Source organism: Myotis davidii, unplaced genomic scaffold (assembly GCF_000327345.1).
Source record: "Myotis davidii unplaced genomic scaffold, ASM32734v1 scaffold6, whole genome shotgun sequence".
Taxonomy (NCBI): domain Eukaryota; kingdom Metazoa; phylum Chordata; class Mammalia; order Chiroptera; family Vespertilionidae; genus Myotis; species Myotis davidii.
The window spans coordinates 2,542,138-2,555,907 of record NW_006383011.1 but is presented as its reverse complement, the minus strand read 5'-3'; the positions used below and the strand labels follow the sequence as shown (position 1 = coordinate 2,555,907).

Below are 13,770 nucleotides of genomic sequence, written 5' to 3'. Positions count from 1 at the left end.
TTCCCGAAACAGCACAGTTTGAATATACTATATGGAAAAAATAATAATACAGACTAGATTGTTTCAATGGTTTCACGATCCACTTGTGTAGTATTTACCCTTCACATCGCTTTTCACAAAAGTTATTCAATATATTTGAGAAAATTTTACTTGAGGGGAATTCAGAGATAAATACTAAGTTGGAAAGAAAAATAAAGAATTGCACTGAGCATTAAGAACATGTGTTTTTCAGTCCTATGTCTCAGGATCGGTTTTCCCCCCATTTCTTGGGGTAATACATGATTAGACTAAAATTCTCAGAAGCGGTATGTGAGAGAATACCAACTTTAGTGTCTGTATTAGGAACACACTTTAAAATAAATAATAAAGAAATGCTGGCTTCTAGACCATTACGATTGGTGAAGTTTCTAGTTTGGCTTCTATACTAATAGTTGAAATTTTCTGGCTTTGATTTTTCTGATTTGGCATTACTATACTTAAAACCTCATGTTTCTTACACAGGCTTATTGACTGGAGTAGTGGTGGACTCTGGAGATGGTGTAACTCACATTTGTCCAGTTTATGAAGGCTTTTCTCTCCCTCACCTTACCAGAAGACTGGATATTGCTGGGAGGGATATTACCAGATATCTTATCAAGGTAAGCAAAAGATGATATCCTAGAAATTAGATTTGTAGTTTGACTTAACACAAAGTTGAATGTATCATCTCAGGATTCTAGCAAATCTTCTGCATCATTAGTAAAATGGCCTGGTTGCTCCATTATCCCTATAAAAATCCATATGAGATTTATAGATGAGATCTCTGGTATACTAATGAGAATATGTTATTTCATTATATAATTATGTTTGCTATTCCTGAGGAAGGGATAGAGAGGTATTTAAAAGATGGAAGATACCATAAAACTGCCTTGAACAACTTAGGCAGGCTTTTCTGCCATTAAACCTTACTTTGAACAGATATATATCAAAGCTATAATCTTGCTTGGGTTGACTGTTCTTGTCCTTCCCCATAAAACACATCGATAGCAAAGTAATATTTGATTAAAAATAGGGCCCAGATGTGCCTGACTTTAATATTTAGTAATTTTCATAGAATATATCTAGTTTTCAGTGTTTGCTATTTTAAAGTTTACTTCTTACTCTAATTAGTTATAATTTTCTTTAAAATATTGCTGGAGAAAGTATATGAGGTCACTGTTTGGAGGCATGAGTACTTTTTTAATGTTTTTTTTAAAAAATGGTTAGAGTACTGTCTGTACCAGAATTCTGTAGTTAGTGTATCTCCTCTGGATCAGTGGCTCTCAACCAGGGACGGTGCTGTCCTACAGAGGCATTTTGCAATGCCTGGAGACATGTTTTGGATGTTACAGCTGCAGGAGTGCTGTTCAACATCCTGTAATGAACAGGGCATCCTATAATGAACAGTCCCCACAGCAAAAGACTATAATGTCCAAAATGTGTATGGTGATGTCTGTGCAATAAATTGGGTTGCATTGAGTCTTCATCTTGACATTGGGTTTCTTTAGTCTCAAATTAGAATAATAATGAGGTTAGGTTAATGAGAGTTATAATACACTCATTCTAGGCCAAAGTTCTGTCTTAGGGTAACCACCAAAGGAATTTCCAAGGGTGTTACACAAAGATTAGGGGATTTGTTTTTTAGAGGTTTTTATGAAAAGTCCAGTTGTGTTTATATGCATATTATGTTTTTATTGTTTTGTTTTTTTCCTATTAGCAGGTTGAGTTCTTCCCCCCCCCCATTTGTTTAACATGCTATTGTCCATCTGTTGTGTCAGACATTATATTAGAAGCTAGAGATAAAATTTTCTAAGACCCAGAGATATCATGAATATGGTATTGAGTAAATTGCAGACAATAGGAATTTGTGACTAAAATAATATTTATTTACTAATAGACTTAATGTTTACCAAAACTATCTAAACATTAGTACTTAAACAGTACTCTTTCTTAAAACTAGCTTGTTTTACCTGTTATTCATGAACTTTTGATTCTGTTACTCTGAAGCTTCTCTGCAAAAGTGAAATAAATTCTTCTATGGTAAAGAAATGTCCCTGTTTCTGAAATAATCAGTAAGAGCTTAGGATCCACTGCCTATTGCATTTGTTATTGATGTGACATACTTAGTGAGCAATGACAGCTTTTACAGAGTTGAACTCATTCAGAGTAATTGTGAATTTACTGCCATATTTTTTGTGTGTGTCAGCTGCTTCTGTTGCGAGGATACGCCTTCAACCATTCTGCTGATTTTGAAACAGTTCGAATGATTAAAGAAAAATTGTGTTATGTGGGATATAACATTGAGCAAGAGCAGAAACTGGCCTTAGAAACCACAGTATTAGTTGAATCTTACACAGTAAGTATTTCCAGTTTTAAAATGAATAACCATGGTTATTGGTGTGTGCTTAAGGAGGTTTTCTTGGAATGCAGTTTCTCAATGAGATGTTGAAAACAAATGTGAACTTGAAATTATAACAATGAGACTTAGAACTTTGTTACAGTTTATATGAGGGGATTTGCTCCTACCTGATTTTTTTGTTGTTGTTGTTAATCCTCACATGAGGATATTTTTTTTACATTGATTCTTTTAAACAGCAGAAGGGATGGGGAGAGACAGAGAGAAAGAGCCACATAGATTGGTTGCTTCCTGCACGTGCCCTCACCAGGGCCAGAGATTGAGCCTGCAACTGATGTATGTGCCTTTGACTGAAATCAAACCCGGGATCCTTTAATTCTTGGGATAATGCTCCAACCACTGAGCCAAACCGGCTAGGACTGTACCTGAATTTTTAATGTATTGCTATCTTAATTCTATCATATGCATCTGGGTATCAAATGCTTCCAGATCTCATCTTCAAACTAATTATTACTAAAATGAAGTAGAATAATAGTCAGTGAAAACAATTATTCTTAAACCATTTGATTCATGTAAGCTCTGTATATCCCAAATATATACAAAATAGTCATTTTAAAAGTAAGTATACATTTTTATGAGTTATATTGTCTTATTTTTAAAGATACAGATTCAAATGGTAATGTAATACTGTGTGATTTAATGGCCCTGAGGATTCTTTCCTGAAGCTTTCTTGATAGTCCCTCTAGATTTATAACTTCATCTATCTGCCTTATTTGGAAGAAAGTGGCATGAGACAAAGGATGAGGGACCAAGACTGTACGACATGTTTTATTAATTTCCTCCTTTCTCAAAGAATTTGGGGCAGGTTATAAAAATATGTATGACAGGAAAGAAACAGCAAACTGATAAGTGAAGAGGGATCTGGGTGAACAAATAAAGGATAGAGTAAGATTTGATGCAAAGAAATGGGAACCATAGCGTCTTAACAGTTCCTGGGGGTAGGTAGTTCCTGGAGTAGGTGACTCCAGTGTGACAGTAGCCAGGGTGTCCAGAGAAGTCACACCATCAAAGAAGCTAGAAATGTCAGGTACAGAGATTTTGTTAAAAGTCTCTGCCATGTGACGTTTTTCTAGGTATCTTGAGTGATATCATATGGTTTTTAAATTCACCTGGTGGTTTTATTTATTTTTCTAAGGTTAAATGTTTGGATCAGTATCTTTTTTCTTTTTAAGACATTTGATACAATTTATAAAAAGATAATTCTGGAGTTTTTGAAAACTGATTGTTTTGCATATATCTGTAAACAGTTACAGCAAACATGGAATAAATGTTTAAAAGGACTTGCTCTGTGTGAATTTGTTGTATTGGAAAGTCAATTTTGAAATCTGAATATAATTATTGTAATTATTATATATTAAATACACTGTGAGACATGTCAATGTAAAACTAATTCTGTTATCTCATAAAGAATTCATTAAATGCCAGTATACACAAGCACGCTTATTACTTAGGTTCATCCAATGAATTATGAGGTGATGTAAGAGAGGGAGTTTTTCTTTAACATTTCTCATTTAATTAAACATAAACAAGATGTGACTTAACTCTTTTTTTAAAATATATTTCTTTATTGATTTCAGAGAAGAAGGGAGGAGAGAGATAGAAACATCAATGATGAGAGAGAATCATTGATTGGCTGCCTCCTGCACACTCCCTACTGGGGATCGAGCCCGCAACCCAGGCATGTGCCCTTGGCTGGAATCAAACCTGTGACCCATCGGTCCGCAGGCTGACGCTCTATCCACTGAGCCAAGCTGGCCAGGGCAGACTTAACTCTTCTTTGCTTAAATTAATATTTTGTCATTATCATTTAAAATTTAATAGAACCTAATAAGTAGGATACAAAAGAACTGCCTAATAAAAAATAGTCTAGATCAGTATTCCTTAAACTTTTTTGATCATAAAGTAATTTTTGGATAAAATAATTTGACAGAAGTTCCACACATGATGTAAAGTGTTTTGATAACAAAATTAGTTTCACAGAGTACTTATTTGGTGAAAGAAATTATTTAAAATTTTTAATTGAATCTGTTTATGCTACATGGTAAAAATTTTATAAAATTACAAATGTGTTAATAAGAGAAGCACATTGATACCAGGTATGATTCAAGAGCAATGGTTGATAATGCTGCCTGTTTATGCTTAGCTGAACACCAATGGAACATTCTGCACTCACGCATTGGTGATTTCTCCACGAAATTCCTGATCCTTTGGGCAAGGCATACCATTTTTAAAAGCAGAATAGAGTATGGTAATAAAAACAATTATCTAACAATACTTTGCTTTACTTTTTTTTCTCTTTTCAGAAATGTATTTTGGGAGAAATATGTTGCTGATAATGATTTTGGCTATAAAACGTGTTTAAAAGTACTCGTGTTCTGGAGAACACTGGAAGATTTTTTAATCTCTTGCTAACACTTGGTTGATCTTGGTTTCTAGCTCCCAGATGGCCGCATTATCAAAGTCGGTGGAGAGAGATTTGAAGCACCAGAAGCTTTATTTCAGCCTCACTTGATTAATGTTGAGGGAGTGGGTGTTGCTGAATTGCTTTTTAACACAATCCAGGCAGCTGACATTGATACCAGGTATGTTAGAAATGGTGGTTTCAAAGTTATTTATTAGAAATAGAAATAGATGGAATATACATAGTTAGAATGACCAAGTTGCCTATTATCTCACTCATGTTTGTTTGTTTTTTAAATATATTTTATTGATTTTTTACAGAGAGGAAGGGAGAGGGATAGAGAGTCAGAAACATTTATGAGAGAAACATCAATCAGCTGCCTCCTGCACACCTCCCACCGGGGATGTGCCCACAACCAAGGTACATGCCCCTGACCAGAACCGAACCTGGGACCCTTCAGTCCGCAGGCCGACACTCTGTCCACTGAGCCAAACCAGTTAGGGCTCACTCATGTTTTTTAAATAAATAAGGCAAAATAATTTTTTGATAGGGTGGTATTTGATGTTTACCACATTGTATCATTGTGTCTCAGAAGTCATTTTAAACTGTCTTTTGAAATAATATAAACCTGAAAAGTTGCTAGGATAATAAAGAGAACGCATGCATACTCTATCCATTTTACTGATGTTCTACTGTACATGCTTGCTTTATTAGCCCCTCTTTTTTCTTGATGTATTTGAGAGGATGAATGTTAAGTCCTCTATACTTCTTAATATTCACTTTGTAGTTTCTAAAAACAAAAATATTCCCTTATACAGCCACAGTTTAATTATCAGATACAGGAGATTGATTACTAATAACTAATTTTTATATGCTTATTTATTTACTAGAGGCCCAATACACAAAATTCATGCAAAAGTAGGCCTTCCTCCCCCCTGGGCTGCTGGCATCGGCTTCCCTCCAGCACCCAGGACCCAGGCTTCTCTCCAGCCCACCAGCAGGCACCCCACCCAGGACCCAGGCTTCCCTCACAGTCTCGGCTTCATCCGGAAGGGATGTCTGGTCTAATTAGCATATTACGCTTTTATTATTATAGATTAATCCTCACCCGAGGATTTTTTTTTCTAGTTTTAGAGAGTGGAAGGGGGAAAGTGAGTGAGGGGAGGAGCAAAAGAGAGAAACATTGATGTGAGAGAGACAGATCAATTGGTTGCCTCCTGCATGCACCCCCACAGGTCTGCAGGATTGAACTTGCCACCCAGGCACATGCCCTTGATCAGGAATCAAACCCAAGGCCGTCGTTGCACTGAGCCACACCATCCAGGGCATTACTGATAAATACTTAAATTTACCAGATTTCAGTTTCATCCACTATCCTACTAATGTCCTTTATACAGTTTTTCTTTTCTCCAGTAAAGGAGTAAATGTAGGATCACACATTGTATTTAGTTGACACAATTCCTAGACACTTTTTATCTGCTACCAGTCCTCAGTTTTTCATGATATTGACATCTTTGCAGAGTACAGGCCAATTATTTTAGAGAATTTTTTCTCAATTTGGGTTTGAATGATTTCTCATAATTGGATTCAGGTTACAGATTTTGAGCAAAAATATTGCATATGTATGTGATGTGTCCTTCTCAGGGCATCACATCCAGAGACGATGTCTGTTCCGTATTGGTGATGTTAGTGTCGAGCTCTTAATGACGTTTTCTCTTTGCTCCACTATATAGATGTCCTGTTTTTTTCTTTCCTAATTTATAAGTAATTTGTGGGAAAATACATTGAGATTTTGTAAATCTCCTGTTCCTCATTAAACTCTGCCCTCCACCCTTTTTAGCAGGTATTGATGATTCTTGCCTAAATCCATTTTTATTTTTATTTTTAAATATATTTTTATTGATTTTCAGAGAGAAGGAGAGATAGAAACATCAATGAGAGAGATTCATTGATCGGCTGCCTCCTGCACACCCCACACTGGGGATCAAGCCTGCAACTGGGGCATGTGCCCTGACTTGAATCGAACTCTGGACCCTTCAGTCCACAGGCCAACACTCTATCCACTGAACCAAACCGGCTAGGGCTCCATTTTTGTGATTATTGCAAGAAGGTGATTTTCTAATTCCATCATTCCTTCTGTATTCATCAGTTAGCATTCTAGCAAAAGGAAGTGCTTTTCCTTCTCCCTCTTTGTTTGTTCATTGTCAGTATGGATTCACAATTTTCTTCTCCAGTGGATTATAATTTATTACTGTCTTTACTTTGCTGCTCAAATTGTTCCTGATTTGACCAATGAGAGCACATTCAAGCAGGCTCCTGTGTCCTTTGATGTGCCTCCATCTTTTTAGCACATTCTATTTGGGGGCACAGGATATTCCTGGTTCATCTTTAATTTTGTTTTTTGAATAAGTAGAACCTTAACAATATAGTCAAAACTACATTAAAAAGTATATGTATAAGTAGTACTCTCCCACCCCCTGTTTTCCACCCTAGTCCTCTCCTCCCTCCTATAGTAAACAGTTTCATCAGTTTCAGGGTCGCCCTTTCTGTGGTTCTTGTTTTCTCTTACACAAAAGGTAGTATACTATAAGTACTCTTGCCCTTTGCCTTTTTTGCTTATTATATCCTAAACAATCCTATACCATTTCCCAGAGATAGTCTTCATTCCTTTTTCCAGTTGCATTCTTTTTTCAGTGTATACATATCACGGTTTATTCAGTGGTTCTTAGTCATTTAGGTAGATTCCAGTATTGTGTTGACACATAATGCTACAATAATAAGCTTGTATACATTATGTTTTTGTAGTTTGGGGCATATATTCTGAAAATATTTCTAGAGAGGGAATTTTTGGCTCGAAGGCTAAGTGGTTGTAGTTTGTTATTGCTCATTTCCACTAGTAATACACAAAGGCACCTGTGTCCCCACAGCTTGTTCAAGTTTGTCAACTCTTACTTTTTTGCTGGTTTGAGGAGTGGGAAATGATAACTCAGTGTAATTTTAATTTGCATCTCCCTTAGGAGTGAAATTGAACATAATTTTTCTATGTTTAGGGCCATTTTTATATCTTTCTCTGATGAATTCTCTGTTCATGGCTTTTGCCTGTTCTATAGAATTTTTGTAATTATTTTCCCTTAATTTTTAAAAATTCCTTTTATATTAGCTCTGTTATCTATTACAGATATACTCCCCTTATTTAACACTTATCTCTTGCTTATGGTGTTTTTAGCCATAAAAAAATTGTTTATTGAGTTGTATAATTAGATACATAATTTGCCCAGCCAGAGTGGCTCAGTTGATTGAGTGTCATTGTCCTGTGCACCAGGAGGTTTGCCAGATCAATTCCCAGTCAGGGCACATGCTTGGGTTGCGGGTTTGATCCTCAGTCGGGGAATGTGTGGAGGGAGGCCTATTGAAGTTTCTCTCTCGTGTCCATGTTTCCCTCTCCCTCCCACCTCCCTCTGCTTCCCTTCCTTTCTTCCTCTCTCTGGGCATGTCTTCAGGTCAGGATTTTAAAAAAAAAAAGATATATTATCTGCCCTGGCTAGGTTAGTTCAGTTGGTTAGAGCTTTATCCCAATATGCCAAGGTTGCAGGTTCAATCTCCAGTCAGGGCACATACAAGAATCAACCAATAAATAAGTGGATCAACAAATCGACGTTTCTCTCTCTCCCTGCCTCTCTAAATCAACCAATAAATTTGAAAAAAGATATATAATCTTTTCTTTTATTGCACCTGGTGGTCAGTGTGCTCCCACAGTGGGAGTGCTGCTCAGCCAGAAGCCGGGCTCACAGCGGGCTCACGGGCTCGCAGCAGCACTACCGAGCAGTGGCAGCAGGTGCAGTGGGGCCAGGATGAGCGGGAGCGGTGGGGCGCCCAGCCTGGCTTGGGCTTCTCCCTGCTGCCTGCTGCTTAGGCACTGCTACTTCTCCTGAGGGGTCCCGGATTGCAAGAAGGCGCAGGCCAGGCTGAGGGACCCCACCCATGCACAAATTCGTGCACTGGGCCTCTAGTAAATCTATAAATCTAATGGAGGATGATAAAACATCTAACCTAGACTTCATAATTATGATAAATTCTAATAATAGGAATTAGATAGATGCTTTTGTCCTTTGATTTAATGAAAATTGTACTTAAAAGTACACTTCCTATTGGTGGTGATTAACGTTTTGGCATTCCTAAAACACTGGGGTCAAGTTCAGCCCCTCTCCACAGACCCGGAGTGGAGAGGAGCACAACTCAAAATTTTGTTTGTTTGTGTGTTCTACATATTGAAGGCATACATGTAAATGTCACGGTACTTATCACATGGAGCCATACTTCAGCTGCTTGGCTTATGGGACACGCATGTGCATACTTCTGCAATTAAAAACAAAAACGCTGTTCTTTTAGAAGCTAGAATTACAGTTGCTTGAGCCATTGAGAACCTGGGAGTAACTACTAAAGACACGAAGCCAGTTTGAATGAAGCGAAAATGGATGTGACTCAGCTCCTGAGCTTTACTCTGAGAAGAATTCCTTGGACCCTCCCTCAGATTATGTTTTACTACATATGTAGCTATTTTATATTTGATTAACCAACAACATATTTAAGGAAAGGAGAGAATTACTATAGGAAGCAAACATGTTCATCAGTTTAACAAAAAATAACAGTGACAACCTCAAGGCAAAGGAACAAAACGGGAAACTACAAAAGGCAAATGGAAAAATTGAAAAGCAAGAACTGGGAACATAATAGAATATGGTTATTAGAGTAAACAACCCCTTCTCAGAGGCTCCAGAAAGCACTGTTATAACACGGTCCAAATACTGATAGTTTGTAATGTAAACTGGTCATTATTAAAAGACTCGGTTACATTTCAAGTGTGTCATGCTTTAGAAGTATATTCATCAAAATTGTAACATTTTATATGAAAGGAGGGCTTGTTATCCAATAATAGTAGTAATAGCAAACATTTAGCCTGTGGTTTATATGTTGAATTTTATTTAATTCTCCTAGCAACTAGCTGACATAAATAACAGGGACTCTGAGATACTGTTTTCCTAATCTGAAACCCCAAATGGTTATCTGTTGTGTCTTTCTAGATCTGAATTCTATAAGCACATTGTGCTTTCTGGAGGGTCTACAATGTACCCTGGACTACCATCACGGTTGGAACGAGAACTAAAACAGCTTTACTTAGAACGAGTTTTAAAGGGAGATGTGGAAAAGCTTTCTGTAAGTATCAGTAATCCAACTAACATGCCTTTAAAACCCTGTAAAGTAGCTTGTGAATCTTGCCAGCCACCAGAGGGCGCAAGAAGTCTTTCTAAACAAATTTCTAATACAGTCAAGTATAGCCTTGAAGAGATAGGAAGCACTGAATGGTCAAGGTCATAAGGACTGTCCCAGAATGGTCATATTGCATGGCCACTTGTGTATTCAGTGGATGGAGATGAGTAGGTCCAGGACCAAACATTCTGGGTTATCTGTAATGACTAGCCTAGAATCAAGGTGTCTCTTAAATGCATGGGAAGAACCTGCTGTACTGTGGAGGGATAAATGCCCCGCTTGGTGGTTTGGGGTTGTTTTTTATTGTTGTTTTTTGTTTTTAACTTTTTGGATATGTAATCAGCCTTCATTGCTACTCGTGGACTCATATTTCTGATTTTAGATTATTTTCTGGCTTTTTCTTGCATATGTCTTAGCTCCCTGATCAGATTATAAAACATCATGTCTTCAATTTTTTTGCAACTACATCAACTATCATAGCTCCTGAAATAAACTTTAATTAGTAGTTGTTGGTAAGTAGTGTAGAAAGAAAATTTTAAGCTAGCATAGTTAATGGTTGTTTGACGTTGATTTTTTTTCCCTATAAACTGGACTGTGAAGTACACTATATTTTGTGTGCTCAACCAACAGTCATTTAATTCTGAATAAATCTCTCAGGTTTGTCTCATGGACTTTAATGAACTGTATTAGATGAGATTACACATTACAGAGGACTGTACATATTGGAGACACTAATAGTACATTTCTCATATGTGACTCAAAATTGGTGAAATTAAATTGAGTTTGGACACACATATATTAAATAAATTAAAAGACTGAAAGGAGCCATATTGTCCAAGTCCTTCACTCACTTGCCAGATTTTATTGAGTTACACATATACTTTAAAATTGGTTTCAGGTGATCATTTATTTATTCAACATATATATGTTGAATTCCTTCAGGGTGACAACACTGGGATAAACAAAACAGTGGTGAACAAAAACCAAATCCCTGCTTTTAGTTTATGAAGGATAGCGTCTCAGTAGTGATAAATACTATGAAGAGCAGGAAAGTAAGGTTGGGGGTTAGGAAGTGGTAAGAGTTGGAGAGATGGTGTGTTCCTTCATGTGTGTGATTGGGGAAGGCCTCTGATGAGAAAACTTGAGCAGAGACCTGAATGGAGTGAGGAAATGAGCCATGTGACTGACTCTCGGGGAAGAACCTTCTAGGCAGGAATAGCAAGTGCAAAAGCCCCAAGTTGGTGGGAGTGGGTGGGTATGGCTGGAGCTGAGAGAGCAATGGAGAGGGCTGGGAGGTGAGGCAGAAAGACAGCCAGGACACAGTAGAGTTTGACTTTGCTCCTAGTGAAATTGGATTTTGAGCAGAGAAAGGCTAGGATCTGACTTGCTTTTAAAGGATCATTAAGTCTGGTGTGAACAGGCTTTGAGGGGAGGGAGAGAGGTGAATGTAGAAAGACAGGTTGGGACGCTCTGAGAGAAGGGAGGAAGTGATAGAGGTTTACAGAATAGAGGAGGAGGAGTAAAATGTCCTGGAGAGTGGGGGAGAGGGAAGAAATGTAATGGGATTGCCGAGCAGCACTAGGGCTCAGTTGAAGTAAGTGATGCGTTAGAAGTAAGGTGCGTAGTTTTTCTCCTGTAGTGTTCAGCTGCTTGTGGGCAATGCAAGTAGAGGGTTGATCACCTGAGTTGCAGTTTTTCCGAGTGTGAGAGGGATAGGACAGACTCACTAGGGATAATGTCAGGAAATGATGGAGAGGGCACACACTCATGCAGTGAGAGCAGATATGCGGAGAAATCACCTGGGGATCTGTAGATGACTTAGGCAAGGAGTAGTGGATGGAAGGAGTTTCTGAGGCCTGTGGAGCTGTAGGGAGGAGGAGAGAGGAGCAGCAATGAAGAATAAGAATGCCTGTTACCAACTCCCGGGGTCAGGAAGTGCTGTGAGAGGGAAACAGCAGCCAGCTGAGAAAGCTTCAAGGGCAGCAGTGTCTTCTGGGAGCCCAGCTTCCCTTAGAGAGGGGGTGGTCGGCCTGCAGCCCTGTGCCCCAAACAGCTGTTCTGCTGCAAATACAATTGTTTTGGACAAAGCCAGAGCCATTTTATATGGCGTTACCTATCACCACGTATTTCTATAGCTGTCCAGAGAGACCTGCAAAGCTTCAAGTATCTGCTCTCTAGCCCTTTACAGAAACAGTTTGCTGACCCCGACCTACAAGCAAAACATAATTCAAATCATTATAACAGGTTAGCCTCAGAGTTGATAACTGGTGTCTTTCTGAGATGTATTATCCCATCTTACGATTCATTTATGTGACATAAAGATACTTTAGAATGACAGTTATTTTGAGTCCTTTTGCAGGATTTGTGGCACTGTTAATAAAACTGCTGTATCATTTTAAGGTTTCTTTTAGGTGTTAACTGACCATACAGATTGAGGTGTGTCCTTGTTAGGCAGTTAATACTGGCCATAGAGTTTTTTTGTTTGTTTGTTTGTTTTGGCCATAGAGTTTTAAACTTTTCCCACTTGTCTTTCATTTGGTTACTGTGTTCATTTTTTCCAATACCCCCAGGATTTATTTTGAACATATTTGGTCTTTTTGAGAATATTTTATTTGAATTTGAAAAAGTAGAAAGAGAGCTTTGCTCATAAGAAAAGAGTTTCAATCTTTCTCTATTGCATGGGACTAAAGTCATAGCAGCGTTAGACCTTGAAGAAACCACAGAAGTCCTCTTATCCAAACTCTTCATTTGACAGCTAGCTAAGTGGTCAACCCCTGTGTTCATCCACCCGTTGATGGGAAAAGCTGCCTCAAGCAGAATCTGGTATTTGGGCTCACAATAGGGTGGTCATGGGATTTATCGTTCAAATCAGGACACTGGATAGTGCTGTTACTAATGATGGGGTAACAGGTGTAAATCAGGACTGTTCCAAGCACACTAGGTATGAGCTTTGGGCAAATTACAGAATGTCTCTACCTCAGATGCCTAATCCTGCAGTCCTACTTAGACCACAGGACTGGTGAGAATTCCGCAGGAGAATATGTGAAGTCGTTACACAGCACAAAGCACTATGCACATGTGACATTTTATCATCTCTCTTCTTTAGAAATTTAAGATCCGCATCGAAGACCCACCCCGCCGAAAGCACATGGTATTCCTGGGTGGTGCCGTTCTAGCAGACATCATGAAAGACAAAGACAACTTCTGGATGACCCGACAGGAGTACCAAGAAAAGGGTGTCCGCGTGCTGGAGAAACTCGGTGTGACTGTTCGATAAACTCCAAAGCTTGTTCCCATCATACCCCTAACGCTTTCTTTTTTCCTTTATTGCCAATCTTTGAACTCATTAAATTCCAGGACATGGAAGAGGCCCCTCTTTAACCTTTAACTGAAAAGGTCAGGTTTTATTCTGGAGTCTTGGGGAAGCTTTGTTAAATTTTTGTTAATGTGGCTAAATCTGACTGTTTAATGCAACCACTTCCTTACAAACAGAAGGAGAGGGCAAAGGGTCCTGTCTGCTGCTTTGTCTCTGCTGAGTAGGCATTTAGATCATTCCTGTAGGCTTCCTAGTTTCACTTGACTGCTCTAATGCTGCTAGTTTCAGCGCACTAGGTGGTATGCCTTCATTAGCATAAGAAACTTTAACAGGAGCTTTTACACGTTATTG

General features: G+C 38.3%; 1 protein-coding gene across 4 annotated transcripts in view; it reads left to right on the top strand.

The window, feature by feature from the left end:
- Positions 1-13,491, top strand: part of ACTR2 (ARP2 actin-related protein 2 homolog (yeast)) — a 36,505-nt gene extending 23,014 nt beyond the window's left edge. For 3 of the 4 annotated variants that reach the window (XM_006778531.2, XM_006778530.2, XM_006778532.2), the window contains 5 exons: positions 502-638; positions 2,225-2,374; positions 4,871-5,016; positions 9,917-10,049; positions 13,210-13,491. In XM_006778531.2, the coding sequence (XP_006778594.1) occupies positions 502-638; positions 2,225-2,374; positions 4,871-5,016; positions 9,917-10,049; positions 13,210-13,380 (737 nt within the window). In that variant the 3' untranslated portion in view covers positions 13,381-13,491. The remainder of the gene's footprint in view (positions 1-501; positions 639-2,224; positions 2,375-4,870; positions 5,017-9,916; positions 10,050-13,209) is intronic. The other variant, XM_015557930.1, reaches the window with a different exon arrangement.
- Positions 13,492-13,770: the final 279 nt, after the last annotated feature.